This window comes from Astyanax mexicanus, chromosome 9 (genome assembly GCF_023375975.1).
Source record: "Astyanax mexicanus isolate ESR-SI-001 chromosome 9, AstMex3_surface, whole genome shotgun sequence".
Taxonomy (NCBI): Eukaryota; Metazoa; Chordata; class Actinopteri; order Characiformes; family Acestrorhamphidae; genus Astyanax; species Astyanax mexicanus.
In genome coordinates, this window is record NC_064416.1 from 16535826 (window position 1) to 16549734 (window position 13909).

General features: G+C 39.1%; 1 protein-coding gene across 3 annotated transcripts in view; it reads right to left on the bottom strand.

Annotated features, from left to right (window-relative positions):
* The window catches only part of LOC103044147 (voltage-dependent calcium channel subunit alpha-2/delta-1), a 172238-nt gene extending 165986 nt beyond the window's left edge, over positions 1-6252 (bottom strand). For all 3 annotated transcript variants that reach the window (XM_049483429.1, XM_049483427.1, XM_049483428.1), the window contains exon 1: positions 5860-6252. In XM_049483429.1, coding sequence (XP_049339386.1) covers positions 5860-5948 — 89 coding nt within the window. In that variant the 5' untranslated portion in view covers positions 5949-6252. The remainder of the gene's footprint in view (positions 1-5859) is intronic.
* Between the last annotated feature and the right edge of the window lie 7657 nt (positions 6253-13909).

A 13909-nucleotide genomic window follows, 5' to 3' on the forward strand; every position in this document is an offset into this window, starting at 1 on the left:
CTTAGCATTATGCTACCCACCTCTGGATATAATCATTTATTTTGTGCAGGTATGTTAAGATAACTATATTTCTGGACGATATACAGGGCGAGTCAAAAGGCGCAAATCACTATTTTATTCTAGAAAGGACATATCGCAGCTTTCAAGGTAGCGTCCATGTTCAGGACACATCCTAAAATATAGGCCCTTCACCCATTACTTGCTGGGGTATTCAAATATATTATTTTCCCTTTTGTTTTGTTTACCGTTTCTGAAATAAAAGGGTGTCCTGTGACTTTTGACTCATACATTTCATTGATTACAGGTTCTGGACTTCTGTTTTAATATATTTTTTTTATTAACATCCCAACTCATACATCAGGTGTGTAATGATACACTCAAATTCAAAACTGTGTTTCTCACATGTTAGGGCTAAAACGTTACATTTAAAAGATTCAATGTAATTTGACAACTTTTAGTTAAACATTCCAATTACTGATTAGTTAATCACTAATCACTAATCATGACCTGATTTTTTGCTCTCAGGTTGTCAGCATTGTTTAGAGATACCACATAATAACAACACACTTTAAAGTATTTTGCAAATCCAAACAACATGGATGAAAGTTAGATAGTACTGTGTGTACAACTGATTTTATGACACTCAGAAAGATAGTGTGAACTATATATTATGAACTATATAATATCACTGCTTTTACTACTGTTGCTGTGTGGTACAGCCATCTTGGATTCTAAAGGCAGGGTTGGTGAGGCTCTTCAGCTTTAAAATCTAATTTGTTGTGACATTCCAATTGAAATTTCATGCTTGGAATTTAGAAATTCTAAATATCAAATTAAAAAGCAGCATTGATTCATTTTGAAAAATAGAAACTTAAGAAAATTGTTGTGTCCACTTGTTGCACAATCTCCTCATGAGTCTAAATGGAGCTTATTGGTTAATTTGTTCTGGTTATTTGGTGTTTAAGCAAGGAAATCTAATCAGATTCAATAATTAACAAGCCAACAACATTTAAAAATGTATAATCACATTGTTTTATGATTTTGCATTGTTGGAAATAACAACAAAATGCTTTGAATATGGATTTGTTACACTACCATGCAATACTGCCCTGCTTAACACAGACTACTTACTACTACTACTTACACTGTCCGCATTATCTGAACTCATAGTCTCCAGAAAACAGTTAAAAACTACCTTGACACTTATTCTAAACATCTTTTGGTACCACTTTAAGACTATAGTCTTAAGTCTTACCACTATAAGACTACCTTTATAAAGGGTTTATAAATGGTTTACAATTAGTTTATTAATGGTTACTAATTAGGTTGTAAATGCCTTAAAAATTATTTATAATCAGTTATAACACATACGTGCAACAATGTCCTGTTGTTTGCCAAATAGTAAACGCACAGCAATATGTATTGTTGCCCTTCGAATGTATGTGTTATAACTGATTATTAATGATTTTTACGGCATTTACAACTTAATTAGTAACCATTACTAATTAAACTAATTGTTAACAATTTATAAACCCTTTATTTTAAAGTGGTACCCATCTTTTAATGAAACATGCACCTGGTCCAGGTTATGAGACTCAGTTTGTCTCAGTCTCAGTACTGAGAGTCCTCTCAGAAAGGCTTACCATGAGATAATATCATCTTATTACCCATCCCTGGAGCACACATGCATTTTTTGTTTCCGTATCCGTCCAGGTGGTACGTGCAGTGTTTTCGCTTTAATAAGTGGGCCATGGTAGAGCATGTCCTAGTTGTGTGTGTCTATGACTGTAAGTGTGTGAAGCTGGATTCCCTGGCAGGTCTGTTCATCAGGGGAATAATTACCTGCTCCAGCCCGGGGCCTCCCTGAGGAGCTCCGCTCTCATCTCACCTCAACACTAATAATAGATCATTACAGAGCCAGCATCTGCACCAACAGCAGCACCTGCAACCAGAAAGACTAACAACAATGTGCTCCTCTGACCCAGAGAACACACTGAGCTACAGCCAAGCAAAAAAAAAAAAAAAGGGACACAGTCAGGATCATGTACACTAATTGCCCTCATCAGACTGGCTGATGGAGGCAGATTGCATAATACACTGTAACAAAGCCACTCAGGAAATCTTGGTCATTTCGCTTGTTTAGTTCCTTTCTTTTGGTCATTTCAGGAAGCCTTGTTATCTACTAGACAAGACCTGAGTAAATCCTTGTTATAGACACAGCCAAAAAAGTTCCAAAAAACAGAGTTCCATTATTAACCCTTTCAGACCTGAATTATCTCCAGTGATGGAGAAAAATGTGAGAATGCTGTTTTCTGTCTGTAATGTACAGAAAAGAAGACTCTAATATTCTTCTATAAAATCTATATAGCAAATAAATTGACCTTTTTATTTCATAAACCATCCCTAAACAGTAAAAAAAAATATGATTATAAGTGTTCTAAATCACATTAAATTAGTAAAACAAATAGCTGTTACTTTGCCTCAATGGCTCTAGTCCTATTGTTTTTCCAGTGCAGTGGGCGAGCCAAGTTACTGTTTTTTTTGGTTCTTGGTTTATAAACTTGTCCATTGGCTGGTTCATGGTCTATTCTGAGGAACAACAGCTCTCAAATAGTGTTAATAGCATTATGTGCAACAAAGCATTTAAAAATAAAGAAAATACATGATGTCCATAATAATGGATGCAGGGTCTGAAAGGATTAAGGTGTATGTCCAGGAATATCCAAACACTCCTAATCAGTGAATTTGGCTAATTGTTCTTTATCAAGCCAATGGTTTCATATAAACAGCCATGTGGATGCTTAATTGGTCATTTGCCTTGCTAAATGACTAAATCTTGTAAAATGCCAGTATATTCCATTTTAAATTGAATATTACAGATCAGAAATCTATTTCTGGGTCTTAGCCTCTGATCCCGCCCACAGCCCACTCTCCAGTCATATTTCCATTCCAGGTAGGGAATACAATGACAGGCAAATACAGTGTGCTAAAGCCTCTGCATCCTTGTAAAAGGTTTCATGAAAAAGAAGAAGTAATATAGGCAGGTAAATACTGGCAATGAATTTGATAAATGGAGACAACTTAGAACCCAGAAGGACTACAAGACAGATGGCTGAGCTGGTTATTTTTTCTAAACAGATCAACACCAAGCTTTAGTTGATCTCAACCACATCAACATTAACTGCTCATGGAGCTGGGTTATCAAGACAATTATTACAATATTTAAAATAGGTAAAACGTTCCAAACTAGAGCAGACAGCCCACAGCTGTTTACTATCTTGACAGAAACCAGTGTGACAAAAATATATCACAGTGGTTACTTGTTGCTATTGAAAAAGTTCTTAAACACATCGCGCAATTGTTCGATCAACCTTCTCAAATAGGCAACTTGCATGGCATCTGCATCCAGGAAATAAGGCAGATAACTCTAAACATTAATTCAAAAATGGACTGTGGTAACCATTTTACCCACCTGTTGTCATTTTGTACATATTGTTCCTTTGAATGATTTAAACCCTCAATTAGTTAAAGAACAACAAATAATGACAAAGTGAATGTTTGAAAATCATAGTGATCTCTATAAAACAGCATTGAGAATACAATGGGATTCTGTGGAGCTTAAGGCCAATTATGCCAATCATCAGCAGGGTAGAGTGGTAATAATCCTCCCAACAATGAGCTTTGGAGTTTTGGAACTGTGTTATCTGGAGCTCCATTCAATATTTTTGGGATGAGCTGACATTTGTGACATTTGAGGTCCAGAACTAAATCTATTTAGAATCTATTTCAGTAATGGAATGTAATTGAATGCAATCATATCCTTACAGCAATGTTCCAACACCTACTTCCTCAACTTGGAGTCCAAACTCCCTGTAAAAGCTTCGATTTCAGAACAAATGTTCAAGAAATTCATGGGACATCTTAGAGAATAGTCATTATCAGCAAATGTGTCACACTCATTTTCCCCTACATTCTCTCTCACACACACACACACTTTCAATCTCATATACTCTATAAAGAGTCTTGAGTAATGTTTAAAGCAGCTGGAGAAGACTATAAACAAAAAGAGAGCCAAAGCTCACTAAGACATCCCCCCTGACATCCACTATTCACTGTTAGGAGCTTCAGGGTTTTCAAAGCAAGCATAACTACCCATCCTAACAGTGTAAGAAGACCGTTCACATTTACACTCACTCTTAGAAATTAAGTTAAGGTGTTTTTTTAACAATACCAAAGAAGAACCACTCACACAGACCCCTGTTTGTAAAATATTAATGCCACCATGCTCTCTTGATAAGATGATCTTTTAGATGGATAATCATTGGATTGGTATCAGTATTGTTGTCAGAAAAGAGCAAAAAGTGGACCAAGCAATCCAAGACACTTAATGAAGTATGTATGATTCAGAAGAGGACAATCGAAGTGGAGCCAGATACTGAAAGGCAATCCATATTCAACATAACACTGGTGCTGGTGTGCCAACATACTTGGAGAAAGACATGCAAAAATCCAATCTCACCATTAACATTAAGCTTCCATCTCAAGAAGCTGCCTTGAAGACAATGCTCTGTGAAGATGCTTATCCGGATAAAAACATATCCTCTATCTGTAATCTAACCTCTGGTCAACAAGTGTGGACTTGTTGATAAATGCTGGTTGACCAGCTTTTTGATCAGTCATGCTCTTTGATCAGCATGGTCAGGCTGGACCAAACAATAAATAGCACTGACTGTCCGCACTCAGCCTGTGTAGACTGAGCATTTATAGTGAGATGAGTAACCAACACGAATACCAGAGAGATGTCTATGGGTGAAAACAATTATGAAGCTGAGAGAAGATGGCTATTGGGCAGTACAACACTTTGGAATGTCCTGAAGAAGAAAGTCGTCACTGGTGTAGTAGGCAACAGTTGGCAGCAGATGTAACTATCCTCTGAACTGTGTATCAGATACAGATGTTAATATCTGGAAATAAGATATTATGTGTAGCACCTTCCATTGCCTTTACAGACTTGTCCACCTTCACAAACTCCAACTCCCAGAATGAACCACTCAGTCATGTGTCTCAGCCAGCCAATCAGCACCCGATTGTTAGATCAGCCTCATGTGTGTTCTGAGATTAAATACAGGTGTTTTATATATACATATATATACCAGTGTGTTTGTCTATTTTTGTGAAGTATTGCCCTTGTTTTTTTAGCTGCATACTGAGAGTTATGTTTCTTTGTTTATCTATTTCCATGTATTACCTTTTTCTGGCTTCTTGCCTTTTTGGTTAGTTCTCTTGGCTGTTTTTGATCTGGTTTTGCCCCTATCTCTCGTTTGTTGTTTATCCCTTTTGGACTGTGATTTGGCTCTAATGTTTAGCTCTGATTATTAAAGCTACTCCTAATTTTTACTGCAAGCATCTCACTCCTGTTTGTGGTGTCACATTTTGTCTCATATTAATCTTTTAATGTCTTTTTAACTGTCAATGAATGTTACAATTATTTAAAATGATTATGAATGTGTGATTTTCGAACAAGACAGTGCAATGCAACGCAATCCACATACTGCTGAAAAGAAATTGTCTTAAAAAAATTCACAAAATTCTGATTTTGAAACATTACTGTTGGTAAATTCTTCGATATTTTTTGAGATATATACATATCAAATTTCCAAATAGCAAATTTGATTCTTAAAACACAACTACGAGACTACTACAACTCTTACAGGGGGGTCAGTGACGCCAGCCCTGAATACCTGAATGAACAACAGGGGGCTCAACAGTTTCCACAGGCAACACTTTTGTCACACTCTCACGAGCGTCCACAACACCATAACAGCAGCACGCGCGCGCTACAGGCTGATCGATACTCACATGAGAGAGGATGGGAACTGGGACGGTTGGACAGTGTGCAGCGCGTGCAGCAGGGTGAGCAGCAGCAGGGTGGAGGTGTGGGAGTTCATGCTGGAGGCAGGTGGGTCTTCAGTTCTTCGGGGCTGAGGCGCGCGCGTCTGCTGCCCTGCTAGATAATCGGATTAGCCGTCATCAGTCCACCGGCTCGTTCGCGCGCGCGCGCGTGGGTTCGTGCGTAAGTGAGTGAGAGTGTAAGATTTCAGTGCGATCCGCGCGCGCTACACACTCATGCTGACCGGGACTACTCTACACTACACTCTGACTCTGTCTGCGCGCGACTCTCTTCCCGCCTCACACACTCTGGACACCAGCTCACACACACACAGATCATCCCCCCAGGCTCGGCAGAAGACCCCCAGCTGGAGAGTGAAAAGCGATGAGCAGCAGCAGAGTGATCCAGAAGAGAGAGAGAGAAAGAGAGAGAGAGAGAGAGTGTCCCTCAGTTCCGCCCTCTTATCTCCTCCTCATCTCTATTCCACTCATACACTCACACCTATTGGCTGATCTCTCTCTCTCTCTCTCTCTCTCTCTCTCTCTCTCTCTCTCTCTCTCTCTCTCTCTCTCTCTCTCTCTCTGCTCCAGGCTGCTTTATGTGTAATTACTAATTACGTGATGATAGTGAGTACAACTTAATATACACCAGGTCTCTCACCCGTCTCTCCATCTTTCTCTCTCTCTCTTTTAAACTGTTTATTATTTTTACCTCTCTTCTGCATCCTTTCTCTTCATTTTCATATGTCCTTGTCTCGCATTGTCTCTTCCTTGTTGTTTTTCCATTTTCATCCTTCTTACTCTCTTGCTTTTTAGCTTTCCTTTGTCTCTATTTCTCTCTTGTTTTTTCTTCTTTTTTGATCTATCTATCTATCTATCTATCTATCTATCTATCTATCTATCTATCTATCTATCTATCTATCTATCTATCTATCTATCTATATAATAATAACAATTACCTGATTGTAGCAAGCAGTCTGAATCTACAAATCTACACATGGTCTCTTACATCTTCTTTATTTTTACTTCTTACGCACCCTTTTCCTTTTCTTTTCATATTTCCTTGTCTCTCATTGTCTCTTCCTTTCACTTTCTGTCTCTCTTCTCATTTCTTTCCCCTCCCTTTGTTCCCTCACTCTGCCATGCTATTTCTTTCTATTTCTTTACCTCTCTACTTTTGCATTCCTCTTCTCTTCTTTTTAAACTGTTTTTGCTGTCTGCCCTTCTCTCATACTTACCTCTCTCTTAACCCTCTTCCTCCTCTTTCTTTTAATTTCTGCACCCCCATCTCTTCCTTTTTTATATTTCCTTGCCTCTTCCTTTTTGTTTACTTGTTTTCTTCCCTTTAATTCTCTTCCTGTTGAGCTTCACTTTGTCTGTCGTTCTCTCTTGTGTTTTTTCCATTTTTGATTCTATCTCCCTCTCAACTGTCTGCCCCTGCTGTCTTTTACCTCTCTTTATCTACTTTCTATTTATTTCTGAAATTAATCTCTTCTTTTTCATTCTTTGTCTCTCATTGTCTCTTCCATCCCACTTACACTCTTCCGTTTTAGCTTTTCTTTGTCGCTCTTTCTCTCTTGTTTATTTTGCTTTCTTTTTTATTCTCACAAGGTATCTCTGTGTGTGTGTTTTGCTTTCTCCTCCCCCTCTTTCCATTTGTTTTCCTTACCATACTTTATCCCTCACTCTTTCACACTATATTTTTTCTATTTCTTTACCTCTCTTTTGTATCCCTGCCTGCTCCTTTGTACAGTATATTTTCATTCTTGCTCCCTCTCTGTCTCTCTCTCTCTCTCTCTCTCTCTCTCTCTCTTCCATTTTCATTACCTCTCTTTTGCATCTAGCTATCTCTTGTTTTTTATCTTTTATTTATCTCTGTCTTTTTTTTACCTCTCATTTGCATCTCTCTCAATCTCTTCCTTTTTATTTTTCATTTGTCTCTGTCTCTTTTCTTTACCTCTCTTTGCATCCCTGTTACTCTCTGTGTTTTTAGCTTTCTTTGTTTTTATTTCTCTCTTGTTTAGTTGGCGTTTTTCTCTCTTTTTTGGTTCTTACATGGTCTCTCTCTCTCTCTGTTTTGTTCTTACCTCCCCTCTACCTCTCACTTTTTTAACTCTCTTTTTATCTTGCATTGCTTTCTCCATCTTTCCGTCTTCCTTTTTCCTGTAGTTTTTGTGCATCTTTCTCTCCATGTCTTAATTTTTATTTAAATTTTTTTGATCCCTCTTTTTCTCTCTTCCTTTTATGCTCTCTCTCTCTATCTCTTTTTTCTCTCACACACACACACACACTCTCTCTTTGTTTCTCTTTCTTTTCTTTACCACCCTGCTGATGACATGCTGTCCAATTACCACACACCTGAAATCAATTATGAATGTGCTCTAAACTGCAGTGGGTTACTGTTGTACAATTAAAACAATAACACCTGCTCATTAAATCTTAACGAAAACACATTGTGAATTGGTAGCCAGATAATTAAGCACACAAAAATGTTTACACAAACCACCCACCGTGTTTGGGAAAATGCTTTTATTGTGTTCACTCATGAATGAATTCAAAGCATTGTACACAGACAGTTCATCAACAAAGAGTCACAGCATGATGGGCTTGAAACACCAAAATATCTTCCCCTAGAACAGAGGGCATGAGTTCAAAAACAGAACATCTTCAAAACATCAGGCAGGTCTTGTTTGTGAGGTATTCCAGGTGCTGCCAAAAGTGCTCAAAGTAAGGACCGCAAGGTTTATTGGAGCGATCCATGGACACGCCACTTTACAAATGGCAGGATTTAGTCTTGGTGCCAGATACCACATGATACTTACTGGAATATATTTGACCATATATTGTTGGTTAGAAAAGAATTCTAGTTCTCGAAAAACCTTCCCTGTGTGATCCTGATTCTATTTTTTTGCAACATGTTTCGTTTAAATATGACTTTATACACTGCCTGGCCAAAAAAGGTCATCACCTGCAGTTGGTCAGGTCTAGGTTCATCAACAGTATGTACTGAAAGACTGAAGTCAGCTGACTACCTGAATATACTGAATATAGACCAGGTTATTCCATCAGTTGAATATTTTTTTTCTTCCCTGTTGACACAGGCATGTTCCAATATGACAATGCCAGGATTCAGGGGGCTGGAATTGTGAAAGAGTGATTCAGGCAGCATGAGATCATCATTTTCATACTTTGATTGTTCACCACAGAGTCCAGATCTTAACCCCACTGAGAATCTTTGGGATGTGCTGGTGAAGACTTTGTGCAGTGGTCAGACTCTACCATCATCAATGCTGCAAGATCTTGGTGAAAAATTAATGCAACACTGGATTAAAATAGAACTTGTGTAATTGCAGAAGCTTAACAGAACAATGCCAAAGTGAAAGCGTACCACAATTAAAGCAAAGGCAGTTTAACAATATAAAAGAGTGTAACAAGGCAGTGTATGTTTATTAATTAATTTATTTTATATATTTGTTCCCCCTTTAAATGTATCAGTGTTCAATTCCACTCACTACTAAGACTCCCCATATCACATAACGCTACCTGCCATGGAATGCTAGCATGTGCTTCCTGTTAAACACGTAACCACAGCCAACCACAGCTTTCTAAACTGTCCACAGCTGGACATTTGAATGTGCCTTAAGGAGAAAGAACACTAACTGCTAATTCTTTTATGTTAGCCAAAAGGTGTGCTGGCTTTTTACTTGTTCCTGGAATTCTACTGGCTTCAGCAGGGGAAATAAACTTTTTTTTGATAAAGCCCCTCAACACTGTAATACACTGGAGTTCCAGTTAATGTTTGGACCCAGACACAACCTCAGTCTGAAACTGTAAAAAGTCTAAAAACTGAAAACTTACTTATTAAATATATTAAATTTCAAGGTGCCCTCATGTCTGTGCTACCCTCTGGCTCTCTGCTTTTTTTTGTTAAGGCATTATAGCCAGAACTGCCATAGTCACTAACCACAGTTCACTGATGTTCATATTCTCTGTGCTTCATAATCACATTAATAAAAAACAAAAAAAATAGCTAATCTTCAATCTTTTTGAGTTAATGGCTGCTCACCTGTCCAGCCTGGCTCTGACAGTGATTAATGACTGAACATCTAAGTCTCCTGCTACCTGCCCTGGACCAGGTGCCTACCCTCAATTCCTGGCATCTGCTAAAATCCACACCTTCATATTATACCCCTGTGTCATCCTTATGTACAGTATGAATACTTGGATATAGGATATATAAGACTGATTCAGCACAATTTTACAACTGGGCACAATTGGGGTTATATGTTTTTTGTATGAATGAATTGGTCTTTTTTTATTAGAAGAAGATGTAAAATACATTGACTTTCCCCCCTTGACCGTAAAGGGAAAAGCAGTGGAGTCAGAGAGCAATACCAATAATAATGCTCTGTTGGAGAGTTAACCACAGATGGCTGTGGAATCTACATCACTTGGGACCCAATAATTGATTTTAACATAAAAAATATTGATACTCACTCAAAAAAGAAAAATTAACCAAATAATTACTGGACTGTTCACCTCTAGGTTACATCATGAGAGCTATAGTTTAGTTCCACTATCCTGAAAAAATGCATTATATAATATTATATATAACTTTGATACATAACTATTAACTATTTGATACAGAACAGAATTGTAAGTCTTTGGTGGAGATCCAGGTTTCGCCATGTCTTGATCCTTGCTGATCCTGCTGTGCATGGGAGGCAGGGAGGAGCCAACCCCCTGGGCAACCAGGAGGGACCAAGGTAAAGGCAAAGGTAAAGGCAGGTGGAAGCTAATGATTGGTTGGAAAAATCAGTGACTTAGCATTAGAGTCTCCTGGTAGAACTTCCTCCAGATACTTTGACTGAACATATTTTCACCATATTATTTTGTTATTTTCATTGTGTTGTCTCCACACTCTCCACACTGTCTTCACTAAGGTTCTGTATTTTATTTTATTTAGCGATGAAGTCATGTTGCCATCACCTGTGTGAGCTGTGTCTCTGTATACTTGACATTGATTGGTTTGTAGAATGTTGTGAATTCTGTGAAATGCTTTTCCAGCTGGGGAGTCAGATTTCAGTACTGGTTCTTTTTCTTCTTCTGTTGTTTAACAGGTGATGCTTACCTGCCTGAGCTTCTTTTATAATAGACTGAAAGACTGAACCAGCTCAAAAAGTGCTTTCACAAAGCAACAAGCAGAGGCCACATTTTCTGGTTGGACCAAGTTTTGGTTCTTTGGCCTGGCCCTTCACGGCACCTTTTACACCTGCTAATTTGGTCTGGGCCAAACTGAAAAGTCAGAGTTTCTGGAATGCACAAAGTAGGTGTGAAACCACCCTAAGTGGCTTTAACTTTAACTAAACATATTAAATAGTAACTTTAAGAGTTTCCTAAATATTTTTCCTGCACTACCAATGAAAATGATAACCCATCCTTAGTAAAATGCACATTTCCTCTTGTTTTTCTCCATTTAAAGCTACAATAGTTTTCTTCAGAGCCAAGAATCCAGATGCCAATCATTAAATTAGCGAGCCGTGTCTGCATCCTGTGTTTGCAGTGAACTGCTGGCACTTCTTTACAGGACATTACCTAATATCTTTAATCAGCAAACACTGTTGTTGCTCATTGTTCTGAAAAGCCTCTCAGAGGTCTGTTTGTGGAAAACATTTCTCCTTTTTCAAGACTTTTAAAAGTAGCTAAACCTACTTGACTCGAAGTACAAGTAAGCTTTATTCATTTTACAGATGAGTGCCCTTTAAGTTTAAAAGTTTTATTAGAGAGGTCAGTTTTATCTTTTGCATTGTATATGGGGCATGGTCAAGTGATGACCCATCTCTTTTAAAATGTACAATTCCTCTTGTTACCCTTTCAAAAGCTACAGTATGTTTTCTTCAGAGCCAAGAATCCAGATGCTAATCACTATATTAGCGAGCTGTAGCTGCATCCTGTGTTTTTCAGTGAGCTGTTTGTGTTTCTTTACAGGCCATTACCTAATATCTTCAATCAGCAATTTAGCAGACCCCAGCGCTGCTCATGCTTCTGAAATGCCCCTCAGATGTCTGTTTGTGGTGCTGGTTCTTTGAGCGGGAGAGGCACTCTTCCTTGTGATGAGATAAAAGTTAAACAGTGAGTGAGCATGGAGGCAGGTCGGGGCAGAGGGAACGAGCTGCCGAGGGATTTCGGCTTTCACCCGTTACCTAGCAACCACTCGCTGGCTCTCTGGTCCTCGACGACGGCTGTGGCAAAGGGGATGCTTGGTGGAGATGGAGAGAGTGAAAGAGACGGAGCGAGAGTGAAAGAGAGAAAGCGTGAGAGCGAGCGAGAACGGGGAATGAAAGAGAGCAAGGCTGTAACACGGGGACGAACGAAGCGCTATCTCTTGCTCCATTGAGGGAACGGTGCTGGACTAATGGCACAGGCACACAGAGTTCTGCTTGCTTTTCTGCTCCATTGTTCTGTCTCTATGCCATTCCATTAGCACCGTCCCATCGACCGCTCTCAAAAAAAAAGCCAAGGATTTCAGAGGCACGAAAAGAGGAGCGGCTCGTTCCTTTTTCCAGGAGAGACACAGCGTGACCCAGCGGCGGTTAAGTGGGGAGGACAATATCAGAGCATGATAAAAGCCCAAGGCCAGCGTGCTGCTAAATGAAAAGAAGCTCAGGATGAAGCAGAAAAAAAAGGCATCACATCATCAAAACAAGCCCTCTCATTAAAATTCCCCATAGATGTTTAATAAAGACTCTTGTTGAGATCTCTCTCTCCTTTTTCTTTTTTTTTTGCTCACTAGCAGCAGAACTCTGGAGCTGCTGCAGGCAGTGGTGATTAAAGCTTGCGGAGGACCAGAGTTCATCTGAACTTCGTTTTTTTTTTAAATACCCAGACAGGGAAAATAGGTCTAATGCGAGTGCTCATTTTCCTTTTTTGGTGGAGGTGTCAGTAAGGGTGTCAGTAAGGGTGTTTTCACACTTGTCCTGAAGAAATAGGTCCTCACCCACGACCAAATCTGGCTTCAATTGGGGGAGGGGCTCATTGTTGCTTCTTTATTTTTTTTCACACATAAGAACTCTTTCTGAACTGTGGAACGGCTGTACAATACCATGTGTTACTTACTGTATCTGAGAATAGGTTAGCAAAAGCTTTGGGTGTTGGTTAATTTATTCTGATGTTTTATGTTTTATGCAGTATACAATCACTCATTTCATAATTTTGTGCATTTTCACACTAGCCTTTTTTACAGATCCAGGTGTGCTTTCTTCACAGGTTCAGTACGATTGGGCAAATATGAAGCTGTTTTCGAGTCCAGTCCAGTCCAGTATCAGTATCTGGTCCTCCTAAAACAGGTGGTCTGGGGTTCACTTTAAACAGACTGTGGTGTGGTCCACTGCAGTTGTGAAAGCTATCCTCTCCTGGTGTTGTGTGTGGGGTTGTGTGACTGGATCATTTGGGTCATTACTGACATAACAAGCACTTCTAGGTTTTGGGAAAAAGGCTCTGGTTTAAATGGTGTGAAAATGTCTGAAAGCTTAGTTTTGTTTTTTGAAACTCCTACCAAGGCTACCTTCCCCTATGTGATTATTAGTAGTTTATATTAAATTGTAGTTTCCTGGTTTAAGTATTGAAGGCTGTTAGAGCAAAAACAGCTTACACAGCAGCTTTCACATCGGCAGCAGTATGCCATGTTGCTTTCTGCTCTGGTTGACGCTGGCCAATGTCCAGTGGTTTTGTTGTGCCAGTGCCAATACCAAGGGTCAGTTACTGATAAAAGGTGGGGTTTTTAAAAACACATCATGTGTGTGGTTTTGGCTACAGGATCTGTAGATCTGTGCATGTCACACATTTGAACTTGGTTCAGCTTTGACTAAGGCAGGAGGTACTGTGGCAGAGGCATGGTTATGGGCGTGGAAATCAACAATTAAATGGAATTCAGGGTACAGTGGTGCGAGTGCAAGTGCAACTACTGCATGCAATCTAAAAGCTCCTTTAGTCTGATGCTAACAGGGTCTGATTGGCTGAA